We start from the raw sequence: 15059 nt of genomic DNA, 5'->3' as shown, positions 1-15059 counted from the left end.
ACAACCCAACCAGCAGTACTGCTTTTTAACACAGCGCGCATCTGTAACGGATGTGAAACGGCTACCTTAGTTAGCAGTGTGCGCTAAATAGCGTTTCAATCGGTGACGTCACTTGCTCTGAGACCTTGAAGTAGTAGTTCCCCTTGGTCTGCAAGGGCCGCGGCTTTTGTGGAGCGATGGGTAACGATGCTTCGTGGGTGTCAGTTGTTGATGTGTGCAGAAGGTCCCTAGTTCGCGCCCGGGTATGGGCGAGGGGACGGTCTAAACTTATACTGTTACACATCCAACCCGGAAGCCAGCCGCACCAATGTGTCGGAGGCTACACCGTGCACCTGGCAACCTTGGCTAGCGCGCACTGCGCCCGGCCCGCCACGGGAGTCGCTGTTGTCTCAGCGCTACTGGGGCATGGACCGCAAAAATGTCCCCATTCCAACTGCAATAAAGGACTACAACAAGAGCATGGGAGGTGTGGGCCTGTCAGATGCACTGATAGGCTATTGCAATGTTCTCCATAAGATGATGAAATGGTACAAGACTTTCTTCTATCATTTCATCGACATTGCTGTGGTGAATGCATTCATCCTACACAAGGAAATGGCTAAGAGCTGTGGAAAGCCCCCCATCTCACAGCTAGCCTTCAGAGAGCTGCTCATCAAGGAGCTTGCTGGCTACAGCACCACTGCACCACATTCTGGCCCCTCTACCTCTGTCCCTTCTGCTCCTGCCACAAGTGGTGTTCATCTGCCCAAATGTATTTCTGCAGGAATGGATGTGCCTCAGGGCCAAAAGGGCACAGCATGGAGGCGTCGCTGGGTTCTTTGCAAAATGAAGTCCCCATCACCTGCACCACATGCTTGGTGACCCTCTGCTTTACAGCAGAAAGAGACTGCTATGGCACGTGGCATTGGCAGCACAATATTGTGTAGAGGACTGAGGGTCTTCCAAATATTGAAAGTGTTATTTTGTAAATGTATATATTATTTGTTTCATGTTTTTTCTCAATTTTTTGGGGGGTGTGTTAAAATACAATTTTGGTATTTTGTATATAGTTATTCCATTCAAAATGTATAACTTCACCAATTTGGCCACTTGGGTAGCAGGGTATCCTAGTGGTTAGAGCGTTGGACTAGTAACCGGAAGGTTGCAAGTTCAAACCCCCAAGCTGACAAGGTACAAATCTGTCGTTCTGCCCTTGAACAGACAGTTAACCCACTGTTCCTAGGCCGTCATTGAAAATAAGAATTTGTTCTTAACAGACTTGCCTAGTTAAATAAAGGTAAAATAAATTGAGGACCACAGCAGAATGACATGGAAAGGGGTGCGAGTAAGGGAAGCAGAAAAGTTCCCCATATGGCCCACCAGAGTACTCGCTCCTACCGGTGAGCTTGGTCTTTCACCGGGCACGAGGATACAAAATGAGCAGCGTTCCGCTGGCAACAGCCCAGCCCTGCCTAGTTGCATGGGCTCGGGAAACAGTGCCTCGGCCCTCCTCGGTGACTCTCGAGGAAAGTCGGGAAATCTCGGGTGCTCTTAGCCACGGGATTGTCGGGGACTTCTGGGATGACTCGGAGGCAAGGGGGAATCCCTGGACGTGCGAGTGAAATCGAATTTCCTCTCCATCTGTCGTTCCCGCAATCGTCCATTGATGCGGATGGTCAAGCGAAGAGTGAGTCAAAATCTGTTGGTAACTCCCAAGCCGCAAGCTCGTCCTTTACTTCCTCTGCGACGCCGTGCAGGACCATGTCCAACAGTGCTTCCGGGTTCCATGCACTCTGCTGCCAACGATGGAAATCCACCGCATAGTCGGCCCCAGTGCGGGCGTCCTGCTGGAGCTTGATTAGCTTCCGGGCAGCTTCTCTCCCGGAGAACGGGGCATCAAAAACCTTGCGCATATGGCTGGCTGCTGTTCCAATACGGCGGTAGCCCAAGTGAGAGCCCTTCCAGACATCAGTGTGATGAGATAGGATATTTTGGAGCGATCCGAGGGGAAGGAGGAGGGCTGAAGCTTGAAAATGAGGGCACACTGAGCTAAAAATGTCTGACAGGTGCTCAGCTCTCCATTAAAGAGTTCAGGAGGTAACCGGGGCTCCCGGGAAGGTGGAGTGGCCAGTGGGGCGGCGCTGCTAACCGCCGAGTTGCTGAGGGGTGGTGGAGTTACCATCGAGGCAGGCTGCCCCCAGACAACCCGCAGAATTGCTCCAGCAGCATGTCCAACTGCCGGTCATGATGCTCAGCCAATAATAAATGTATACAAAATGACCCAATTCAGCAAAACAATAAATAGTACCCCCTTTTCGTCATATCCAATTGTCTTGTCCCATCGCTGCAACTCCCGTACGGCCTCGGGAGAGGCGAAGATCGAGAGCCGTGCGTCCTCAAAAACAAAACCATGCCAAGCCACACTGCTTCCTGACAATGCACGTTTAACCCGGAAGCCAGTCACACCAATGTGTCGGAGGTAACACTGGTAACACTGGTGATCGTTTCAGCGTGCATGCGCATGGCATGCGCCTGGCCCGCCACAGGAGTCGCTACAGCGCGATGGAACAAGGACATCCCGGCCGGCCAAACCCACCCCTAACCCGGATGACGCTGGGCCAATTGTGCTTGTGCGTCGCCTCATGGGTCTCCCGGTCTCGGTCAGGAGACAGTGTCTTTGACCGCTGAACAACTCGGAAAGCCCCATCTACAAAGTTGTTAATGCTTATCAATTGCCTTGCGCAAGGTATCAAAATACTACACAAACAAGACTCTTAAAGAATTTAATTAAAAATGTTTTTATTTTATTTTTTTATTTTACCTTTATTTAACCAGGTAGGCAAGTTGAGAACAAGTTCTCATTTACAATTGCGACCTGGCCAAGATAAAGCAAAGCAGTTCGACAGACACAACAACACAGAGTTACACATGGAGTAAAACAAACATACAGTCAATAATAAAGTATAAACAAGTCTATATACAATGTGAGCAAATGAGGTGAGAAGGGAGGTAAAGGCAAAAAAGGCCTTGTTGGCAAGGTAAATACAATATAGCAAGTAAAACACTGGAATGGTAGTTTTGCAATGGAAGAATGTGCAAAGTAGAAATAAAAATAATGGGGTGCAAAGGAGCAAAATAAATAAATAAATGAAATACAGTTGGGAAAGAGGTAGTTGATAGGGCTAAATTATAGGTGGGCTATGTACAGGTGCAGTAATCTGTGAGCTGCTCTGACAGTTGGTGCTTAAAGCTAGTGAGGGAGATAAGTGTGTTATTTTTTGATAACAGAAACAATGACAAAATATGGAAAAATGGGCCACATGATGTCAGCCAAGTCTGACTCTCAGCCGAGTCCCCCCACTCTCAGCCGGAATCGTCCCAGATCCACTGTGCTAGCTAGCTGTGGCTTGAGACATTGATAAGTCATTGTCTCAACGCAGCCTTATAGTGCTGTGAAAGGATCCAGGATCCCAAATGATTTGGGTGGATCCCATCCTCCTTATAAAACGTGTTTTGTTTCCAAAAGGTATCAAAATTGTCAACAAAAGTTACACCCATTGAGCTGCAATAATCACGTAGCCAGTTGTGAAGAGAAAAAATCCTGCTAAAGCGTTCAATGCCGCGATTCAGAGGGCACAGGGCCAGATATAATGGGTCTTTTGTTAGTGTTTAGCAGAGAGTCAGTCATCTCTTTAAAATCCAGTTTCAACTTTTCAGAACTGCCCTTTAATAATGTCATCATTAAAACCCACATGGACTACGATATAATTGATTTCCATGTAATTTACACGAGCTTCAGGTTAAGACATTGTTTTTGCACCAGGAACGATCACATTTCTTACCATGGAGCTGGCGAGAAGGATGAGGAAATTCGCCCTCTCCCACGCTTCTCAGGATTTGGAGAACCCTTTATAGACGAGAGGCGGGATAAGAGGCAGGATAACTTGAGCTCGTTGCCTTTGGCAGGCCTCCGACAGATGAAGAAGCCTCGCTTGATCTAGAGCAGGGACGGAAGGTTGCTGACGTCGACTTCGAGTAGTTGTAGGCACTGCGGCCGCAAACACAGGCACCCCCAGCGACGAAGGTGCAGGAAGATCAGGCTCCAGGACGGCAAAACTATTTGTTGTTTGTATCCTATCCGGGCCTCTTGTTGGGAGTGTAGACTGCTTTGCCGGAGGATGCTGTCTTCGGCGTCCACGGCTCGTGACATGCGACCATCGTTGATGGTCTTGCTCCTCTTGCTGTGCTCCTTTGACTCCGCTATCAGATGGGGGAGCTCCGGGCTTTCTCTCTCCAGTTTCCTGTAAAAATTAAACTGTGGTGTTAAATAGTTTCAACTGTAAGTTCCCTTGCCCCAATGGGGTGTAAACTAGAATACTAGCTTCTCTCATTCTTTGTCCAAATTCTTCACTTCTGCTTTTCTGTAATGTTGTAACTACTTAGTTGACAAAAAAAAGTGTTTCTCTTCCCTTTTTTCTAAACTATGTTGGCTGTTTGAATGGTCCCTTTTTGTGTTGAGGGGAAAGAAGGCGAGAAAGTTACTCTAGCCTATCTGCAAAAATATGATTCTAATATAATTGGCTTTAAAGTTCCAAACCCTCACTGGTATGAACGGTGTCAGCATTTTTTTACATTTTGTATTCTTTGGAACTTAACATGAATTGTGGGATTTTGAGTACTTTATAGGTAGAGGCCATTGTACAGTACAAGGCTATGTCAATAACTCAATTTAGACAAAAATGCAGATAGATCATTATACTGTAGACTCAAGCTTTCATAGTAGCTCCTCTCCCTTCTTGTCTTGAAGCTAGGTCCAGTAGTAGCTCCTCTCTCTCGTCTTGAAGCTAGGTCCAGTAATAGCTCCTCTCTCCTTGTCTTGAAGCTAGGTCCAGTAATAGCTCCTCTCTCCTTGTCTTGAAGCTAGGTCCAGTAGTTGCTCCTCTCTCTCGTCTTGAAGCTAGGTCCAGTAGTAGCTACTCTCTTTCTTGTCAATAAGCTAGGTCAACTGGCTGCTCCTCTCCCTGTGCTGATGCTATATTTACTGTTGTTGAAATGCAGTGGAATCAACATTGATGCAACTAGTTTTTGTCAAGTGAGTATTAACAGAACTAGCTTTGTCATGAGAAGTGCTTTAAAGGAGCCATAAAGTTAATATATGAAATTAAAAAGTAAACAAAAAACAGAATAAATTAACAGTTCATTTCTGATGTCATACTGAATATGTGTTTGTATGTGAAAAGATGGCGCCGGAGAAGATGGCTGCCGTTTTATGGGCCCTTAACCAACAGTGCTATTTTGTTTTTTCACGTTGTTTGTAACTTATTTTGTACATAATGTTGCTGCTACCGTCTCTTATGACCGAAAAGAGCTTCTAGAACAGCAATTACTCACCTTGAACTGGACAAAGAATCTCTCTTTAATGAGTCAGGTCGGGGAACAATTTACTCCAGACACCCGAACAGGCCCTCATCCCAGTTCTTCGCATGAGAAAGAGACGGAAAATATTTTGCAGAAGATCGGGGTGCCTTGTGAGGATCCGCTCGATGAGAGGCTAATCTGCGTTGCCATCTGTACTATTAGCCAACGTACAATCGCTGACTAATACATTGGATGAACTAAAAGCACGTATATCCTACCAATGGGACATTAAAATCTGTAATATCTTATGTTTCACCGAGTGGTGGCTGAACGACGACATGAATAACATACAGCTGGCAGGTTTTACATTGTATCGGCAGGATAGAACAGCAGCCTCTGGTAAGACGAGAGGTGGCGGCCTATATATATTTGTAAACAGCTGGTAAACGATATCTAAGGAAGTGTCTTATCTATACATAAGTCACTTTAATAACTACCTACATGTATATAGAACCTCAACTACCCGGTGCCCCCTGTACTATTGTTATTTTACTGCTGCTCTGAATTATTTGTTACTCTTATTTCTTAAAACTGCATTTTTGGTCAAGGGCTTGTAAGTAAGAATTTCACAGTAAGGTCTACACATTGTATTCGAAAATAAAAGAGAGCCGCACACTCTAGGAGCTCAGATGTAAAAATGTAATACCAACATTTCGACAGCCAAGCTGTCTTCATCAGGGTATAATAACAAACACTGCGGGATGACTCGTTTATATAGTGTCAAAAGACACAGGTGTCTGTAATCATGGCCAAGAGTGGCCTAATACCATTGGTTAATAATCAAATATTAAAATGTCAAACAAAGAACAGCATACAAACAAATGGATAGCATACGATCATAGATTAATTTAACTACACAAGTTTACAAACAATTACAATGGCATAATCACAATAATCACAAGAATGGCTACACATTGTATTCGGCAGATGTGACAACATTTTATTTGATTTTGTGTTGACAGAATCCTGTAACCTACTGTATGTATAAGCCTGATTCCATTGTGTTCCCCTTTCCCTAACATTTTGGTGTTGCAGATCTAAAATAATGGGATAGGTGATGACTCCATGTGCTTTTCTAATAGGCCAAGTGAAGCATCCTCCATATTGCTTACATCCTTCCAGTCCTGTCAAACTTGTGCACACTGAAGGGGTAGGAGCTAACTGCCAAACTGGAACTAGGCCTTTCTTTGAGTTTCTCATGGCTTACTATTTTCCTCAGCCCACAGAGGCCAGCATGCATGTGTTTATACAACAAACCCTGGTTCATCAGATTTGCAGTCAGGACATAAACAATCTGTTATGTCAGAGCTGGGGAAAACAGCAGCACTCCATCAGCAGAGACATTAAGCATATTTTTCAGAACTTCTCAAGATTATAAAAAAAGAGAAATAACAATGTTATGGATTAAATCCATACCGAGTTTAATATGAAAGCTCCATTACTTCTATCACTCTGTCAGTATCTTCACAGATGATCCATGACCAACTGTAAACCCAGGATAAAGAGGTTCAGTGAATGTGGTCTGGACTCTGTGGAGGAGAGTCATTGTGTCAGAAACGTTGTAGAAGGACAGAGTTCCTGCCGTGTGGTCCAGGTACACGCCAACTCTGGAGGAGCAGGGGACAGTGATAACAGTTGTAGAGCAATTGTGCATGAAATTACAGCTAGAGGTTGAGCAGTATAAACTCAACGACTGATCATTCCGTCCAAATGCAGCGACGCCATTCCATTGGTCTCCTTTCCTGATGATTCCTTTATATGAGACGGCTACATTAACAGAATCCCCACTCCACTCTACCTCCCAGTAGCTGGCTCTAGACAGACCCTCTCTACACAGCACCTGGACGAAGTAGGTAAATCTGTCTGAATGGTGAAGGTAGGGCTGGGCCTTTCCAATATTTGTCACCTTCCTGTTTCCCTCAGACAGACACAGGCACTCTTGAGCTGAGTTAGGATCCAATGTGAGCGGTAAGGAATCTGAGAAAATGTCAAAACAAAGTTGAAAATGCAGATGTAATAGTGTGTGCATGCATGGGTATATGGAATTGTGCGTTTCAAACTCACATTTCAAGAACTCTTCTCTGATCCTGGGTTCGGGGAGTGGAACATCATGAAGATTTGTTGCTATGGATAACAGAGATAATCAAATATAGCTGATCCACTCTGATCATCGTGGCCCTGGGCACACTCAACAACAGTTATGTTAAAACCTTTGTGCACTTACCCAGATTGACTAGATAGTGTTGTTTTTCCCGTAGAATCTCATAAAAGGCTGCTTTCACCTTAGAGCCTCCTGAGTGTAGGGCCTCGTACAGCAGTCTCATCTGTTCCTGGCTGGGCCTGGCATCCCGGATAGTATTATACATTTCTTTATGAAGCATGCATCTCTGAAGAAGTTCATCTGCTATAGGCATCACCATGGTTACCCTCTGAATGAGCTCAGACCTTTGCTCATCCACAAACTGGACACCTTCAGTTGGAGAGAGAGAGAGAGAGAGAGAGAGAGAGCGAGGTAAAGTTATCATGACAATAATATCACCATCTTTCAATCTGCCTTTAGATTTTTATAGTACCAGTCAAAAGTTTGGACATAGGGTTTTTCATTATTTTGATGATTTTCTACATTCTAGAATAATAGAGAAGATATCAAAACTATGAAATAGCACATGGTATCATGTAGCAACCAAATAAGTGTTAAACATATATTTAATATTTCAGATTCTTTAAAGTAGCCACCCTTTGCCTTAGTGACAGTTTTGCACACTTTCTCTCAACCAGCTTCATGATCAATGACCTGGAATGCATTTCAATTAACAGGTGTGCCTTGTTAAAAGTTAATTTGTGGAATTTCTTTCCTTAATGTATTTGAGGCAATCAGTAGTGTTGTGACAAGGTAGGGGTGGTATACAGAAGATAGCCCTATTTGGTAAAAGACCAAGTCCGTATTATGGCAAGAACAGCTCAAAAAAGCAAAGTGAAATGATAGTCTATCATTAATTTAAGACATGAAGGTCAGTCAATGTGGAACATTTCAAGAACTTTGAAAGGTTCTTCAAGTGCAGTCGCAAAAACCATCAAGCGCTATGATGGAATTGGCCCTCATGAGGACCACCACAGGAAAGGAAGACCCAGAGTTACCTCTGATGCAGAGGATAAGTTCATTAGAGTTAACTGCACCTTAGATTGCAGCCCAAATAAATGCTTCACAGAGTTCAAGTAACAGACTCATCTCAACGTCAACTGTTAAGAGGAGACTGTGTGAATCAAGCCTTCAAGGTCGAATTGCTGCAAAGAAACCACTACTAGTAAAAAATTAAGAAAAACCCTTGAATGAGTAGGTGTCCAAACATTTGAATGGTACTGTATATGAATTGATAAATCATTATCATAAAGGCGACCTAAAATCTAATATAATTTAATATTGAGTTGGCCCCAAAAGCAACATTACCATATTCCTCTGTACTTATGGTCGCTGGCATCAGCACTAGAATGGTATGAAAGAGGGACAACGAGAGAGAGATTTCATGAAACATGTCATGTTAAAGATGCAATATAGAAAGTCTGACAAGCTAAAACATTGTTCCCACATTTACTGTTCAAAATCTAATTACACAATCATACCATATGATTTACTCTCTTGCCAGATAAAGCAACATAATCTTTATGTACAAACATTTCCAAATAACAATAAGCTATAACGCTGTACTTTTGCTGTTTGTGTGTGAAGTCCTACCTTTCCCAGGTATCTTGGCCATTTCCTCCTTGAATATAACCTCCAGTCGCTGTTTAAGTGCAGATATTGATTTCTGTAAATCCTCAAATGAGATTTGGTTGACAGTGATGCTGGGTAAGGCCTCAGATCCAGGAGGGACACAGACAGACTGGAAACTCTACAGAGACAGATCAGAAAACAAGAAAAAGATTATCAACGTGGGCAAGACAAAAGAGCTGATCGTGGACTACAGGAAACGGAGGGCCAAACGCCCCCATTCACATCAACAGGGCTGTAGTGGAACGGATTGAGAGCTACAAGATCCTCGGTGTCCACATCGCTATGGACCTATCACGGTCCAAACAGACCAACACAGTTGAGAAGAGTGGACGATAACATCTCTTCCCCCTCAGGAGGCTGAAAAGATTTTGCATGGGCCCTCAGATCCTCAAAAAGGTCTACAGCTGTACCACTGAGATTATCGACTGGCTCATCACCACTTGGTATGGCAACTGCTTGGCTTTCGACCGCAAGGCGCTACAGAGAGTAGTACGTACGGCCCATTACATCACTGGGACCGAACTTCCTGCCATCCAGGAACTCTATACCAGGCAGTGTCAGAGGAAGGCTTTAAAAATTGTCAGACTCCAGCCACCCGAGTTATAGCCTATTCTCTCTGCTACCACATGGCAAACTTACTGGGACCCAAAAGCTCCTGAACAGCTTCTACCCCCAAGCCATAATACTGCTAAAAACACTCTACCCACCCACTCACACACTCATCACATATGCTGCTGCCACTGTATATCTATCCTGTTGCCTTGTCACTTTACCCCACACTATATGTTCATATTTACCTCAATTTCCTCGTACCCCTGCGCATAGACTCAGTACTGGTACCCCCTGTACTGTATATAGCCAAGCTATCATTGCTCATTATGTATTTATTTCTATTAAAAAAAAAATTACATTTAAATTCTGCATTGTTGAGAAGAGCTCATAAGTAAGCATTTTACTGTTAGTCTACGCCTAGTTGTTTACGAAGCACGTGCCAATTAACATTTGATCACGGAGAAAGACATTGACTACACTTCAGGAGTGACACCTGCTGCAATGGACAGAGAGTCAGTGATGCCACCTGGAGGAAATGGATGTGATCCTCTGTGTGTGAGAGTTGCTCCAACTCAGCCTCTCTCCTCTTCAGCTCAGCTACATCCTGCTCCAGTTGCTTCAGAAGTCCTTCAGCCCGACTCACTTCAGCCTTCTCCTGGGCTCTGATCAGTTCCTTCATCTCAGAGCGCGTTTTGTCAATAGAGTGGACAAGCTCAGTAAAGATCCTCTCACTTTCCTCAACTGCGGTCTGTGCAGAGCACTGTTAGGACAAACAGAGAGGAGGGGTTACATTTTAATAGGGCTAGGCCCCTTTTTTCTCCATTTCCTCCTGAAGCCCAAAGTAAACTGCCTGTTGCTCAGGCCCTGAAGCCAGGATATGCATATAATTGGTACCATTGGAAAGAAAACACTTTGAAGTTTGTAGAAATGTTCAAATAATGTAGGAGAATATAACAATAGATATGGTAGGAGAAAATCCTAAGAAAAACCAAGCAGAATTATTTTGGTTGAGAGAGATCCTCCTCTTAAAATGGCAAGTATAAGGTCATATTGAAAATTAGCTCCCTGGGTGCAATTCCTATGGCTTACACAGGGTGTCAGCAGTCTATGTTCAAGGTTTCAGGCTTGTAACTTCAAAACGAATAAGAAATATGAGTTTTAGTACAGGGACACAGTCTTGGTAATTCTTGTTTGCGAGTGCCATGAAGACAGGGCACACCTTTCCTATTGAACATACTTCTTTCCGTAAGAAATATTATAGTTTGATTACATTTGAGGGTATCCGAGGAGAAGATAGAAAAGTATTTTGACTTGTTGAAACAAAGTTTAGGGATAGATTTTAGGATTCCTTTCTCTGCATGTTGAACGAGTGGATTCCTCAAATCGATGGCACAAACTAAACTGACTTTTTGGGATATAAAGAAGGATTTTATCTAACAAAACGACACTACATGTTATAGATGGGACCCTTTGGATGACAAATCAGAGGAAGATTTTCAAAAAGTAAGTGAATATTTAATCGTTATTTGTGAATGTATGAAACCTGTGCCAGTGGAAAAATATTTTGATGTGGGGTGCCGTCCTCAAACAATCACATGGTATATTTTCGCTGAAATAGCTACTGTAAATCAGACAATGCAGTTAGATTAACAAGAATGTAAGCTTTCAGCTGCTATAAGACACCTGTATGTACTTAAAATGTTGAATATCCATCATTTTTATGATTATTTATTTGAATTGCGCCCCCTCCAGTTTCACCGGAAGTTGTCCCACTAGCGGGATGCCTAGCCATAAAAATTAACCAGTCTATTTACTCAGCTCTCATCAGAACCCCAGCCTGTTCCCCCTAGTTATACTGCACTTCAGTTTAGGAATAGTAAGTCACTTTATAGAGTACTATCTGTTAAGTGGAAACATGCAAAACTCACCTTGAGTGACTTCACAGCCTGTCTCACCTCCTGTATCTTCACCTCTCTCTCCTGAATGCTCTGCCTGGCCTGGTTCTCACTTAACTGTTTCTGTAGAGAAACAAATGTCATAGAATGAAAGCTTAAATATCATGTTAATTTATATTGGCTGTGTCTTTCTAAAAGCATACATTTGTCACATTAGTACCATCATATAGACGTGTTAGTAACATCATACAGACATGACTCTCACATTAACTTATTCTGATTAATTACATTGTCAGATATACTGTATCCTGGATGAGATGTTTAGAGTTGTTGCCCTTACCAGCCTCTCAATCCTTTCTACTGCTGGGGAAACGGTATCATGGCCTTTGTGTTTCTCGATCTCACACTGATAACAGATACACTGCTGATCCGTACAGCAGTAAACCTCCAGCAGCTTGTCATGATGAGAGCAGATCTTCTCCTGTAGTTGTGTGGAGGCTTTGACCAGCTTGTGTTTTTTAAATGCAGGCGATTCATAGTGATGCTGGAGGTGAGTCTCACAATAAGAGGCTAAACACACCAGACAGGACTTTACGGCTTTTAATTTTTTCAGAGTACAGACGTCACACTCAACATCTCCAGGTCCACCAAAACAGAGAGCTGGAGGAGCAGCTTGTATTCTTGTCTTCTTCAGAATCTCCACAAACTCAGTTAGTAGAGGGTTTCTGTTCAGAACAGGTCTTGGGGTAAAGGTCTGCCTGCACTGGGGACAGCTGTACACACCTTTTAGATCGTCCTGATCCCAACAGCCTTTAATACAGTCCATACAGTAGTTGTGTCCACAGGGAATAGCGACTGGATCCTTCAGTAGATCCAGACAGATCGAACAACTGATCAGGTCCGTGGCCTCTGCCATGTTGATACACACACTGACCAAGTAGCAGAGTTCTGTAAGTAAAGCATTGGTGGTTGTGACTGGGAAGGAAACACTGTATTCTGTAAGAGGTGTGGTGTTGAGCAAAGATCAGGCAGTTGTTGCAGACTCAAGGGCATATCTACAGTAAGTTCCTTTATTTCTTAAAAACGAAAGAACACTCATGACTAATGACTATTTGGTCACACGAAAAATCACTTTCAAAAAGTCTTCATAAGCACTATAAATGCTTCACAGTCAAACAAAGGCTGATATGATATTGCCACTATTTAATAATAACTTATTTTTCAATTAAAATGTTTCACTTTTATTTAGACAGGTGGGTAATTGACAAATGTGTTTCCTACAATTATGACCTGCCATTGGCTGTGAGTAGATCACCCCAGTTTTCCCAGAAATGCCAACTTTTGCTGCATGAAATAAAGCTGCTTCTTCTGACATTATTGTGTAAAAAAAAAAATATATATATATATATATATATTTATTTATTTAAACTTTTTCTTATTTACAATACAATTTGGGAACTGTCAGAGTAGATGAGTCAAGTCAGTTAAGAACAAATTCTTATTTACTTTAATAGACGGCCTACCAAAAAGGCAAAAGGCCTCCTGTGGGGACGGGGGCTGGGATAAAAATAATAAATATATATAAAAATAACATGGTAGCAGCACAAAACATGGTATAAACATTATTGGGCACAGACAACAGCACAAAGGGCAAGAATGTAGAGACAACACATCACGCAAAGCAGCCACAACTGTCAGTAAAAGTATCCATGACTGAGTCTTCGAATTAAGAGAGTAAGATAAAACTGTCCAGTTTGAGTGTTTGTTGCAGCTCGTTCCAGTCACTAACTGCAGCAAACTGAAAAGACGAGTGACCCAGGGATACGTGTGCTTTAGGGACCTTTAACAGAATGCGACTGGCAGAACGATTGTTGTATGTGGAGGATGAGGGCTGCAGTAGATCTCTCAGATAGGGGTGAGTGAGGCCTAAGAGGGTTTTATAAATAAGCATCAACCAGTGGGTCTTGCGACAGGTATACAGACATGACCAGTTTACAGAGGAGTATAGAGTGCAGTGATGTGTCCTATAAGGAGCATTGGTGGCAAATCCGAATGGCAAACAACATCTAGCCGCTTGAGAGCACCCTTACCTGTCGATCTATAAATTACGTCTCCGTAATCTAGCATGGGTAGGATGGTCATCTGAATCACGGTTAGTTTGGCAGCTGGAGTGAAAGAAGAACGATTACGATAGAGGAAACCAAGTCTAGATTTAACTTTAGCCTGCAGCTTTGATATGTGCTGAGAGAAGGACAGTGTACCGTCTAGTCATACTCCCAAATACTTGTATGAGGTGACTACCTCAAGCTCTAGATCCTCAGCGGTAGTAATCACCTCTGTGGGGAGAGGGGCATTCTTCTTACCAAACCACATGACCTTTGTTTTGGAGGTGTTCAGAACAAGGCTAAGGGCAGAGAAAGCTTGTTGGACACTAAGAAAGTCTACACAATTCCAGTAACCGTCCGGTTCCCCTCAGAAAGAGACAGGTGCTCATTAACTGTGTTGGGTTCCAAGGTCCACTGGCAAGAATCCCCCGTGACAGATGTATCAGGTAGTTCCGGGATTATAATGCGTTTTACTTACACTTTCAAACCTCCGCTCTGGTCTTGGGCTCAGGAGTGGGGTCCATGATGTCACTATAGAGAGACAAACAACTCTTTTGTTTAAATCAACATAATCTTCGATAAGATTACAGCATTTTAGGAAAACTTCTATTACAAAATGAAACGCTACCACATCTACATGGAGACTCAACCTCTTCAACTGAATTCCACTAAAACAATTATTATATCTTTACCAAAGTCATGAGGTAAGGCAGCTTGGAGTTGTCTTCTTCATTTACCCCAGAGCAGATCTATGCCCCTGTTCAGTTCTAGGCCTATTGGTTTACACTCCCATAGGCACCAACATCTCACTTCCTCTTCAGTCTCTGCTACTACTTACTTAGTAAGTGACTCATGAAAGATAGCAAGCCCATAAAATGTGCATTACTGCCACCAACTGGACATTATAAAAACCCACAGCAATCAACAGGCAAGAAAGGAAATCAGAATGTATAAATCAACACCTAGCCCCTATACTTTAGGCCCTTCTATACATCTGAAAAAAATGGAAAAGTGGAAGACATATGGTGAAAATTCCATCCAGCCAAATTTTACATAATTCTCGCAAAATGTGCACTTGCACACTTCTCAACATGTATTTGAAAGCATTGGATTGTAAGCATTGGCTGGAGAGTTTCCACCATTGTTAAATCCATGAGCGGAGTGTGCAACTTCACAGGGTGGAGGATCAAAACGTAATCTTAGAAGGCATGATGACCCAATTACCTATCAAATTCTTTCATACAGGAGGGTCTTTCATACAGGAGGGTCTAGGGGTATTTTGAATTCAGCAGCGCTCACAGCTTTCGACACATTTCCAAAGCAACTTTTAATTGCATA

The 15059-nt window shown here is 43.0% G+C and overlaps 1 protein-coding gene across 1 annotated transcript; it reads right to left on the bottom strand.

Moving 5' to 3' along the window:
- Nucleotides 1-6316: 6316 nt before the first annotated feature.
- LOC139382187 (E3 ubiquitin/ISG15 ligase TRIM25-like) lies at nt 6317-14254 on the bottom strand. Its single transcript, XM_071126051.1, has 8 exons — nt 11957-14254; nt 11650-11739; nt 10248-10481; nt 9131-9287; nt 8846-8881; nt 7622-7867; nt 7462-7521; nt 6317-7374 (listed from the first exon to the last, which is right to left on the bottom strand). Exons 1-8 carry the CDS (start codon nt 12530-12532, stop codon nt 6845-6847), a joined length of 1929 nt encoding a protein of 642 aa, XP_070982152.1. The 5' UTR covers nt 12533-14254; the 3' UTR covers nt 6317-6844.
- Nucleotides 14255-15059: the final 805 nt, after the last annotated feature.

The sequence above is a fragment of the Oncorhynchus clarkii genome, chromosome 2, assembly GCF_045791955.1.
Source record: "Oncorhynchus clarkii lewisi isolate Uvic-CL-2024 chromosome 2, UVic_Ocla_1.0, whole genome shotgun sequence".
NCBI classification, from domain to species: domain Eukaryota; kingdom Metazoa; phylum Chordata; class Actinopteri; order Salmoniformes; family Salmonidae; genus Oncorhynchus; species Oncorhynchus clarkii.
The sequence above is the reverse complement of the archived record's forward strand: the minus strand, read 5'-3'. Positions and strand labels throughout refer to the sequence as shown.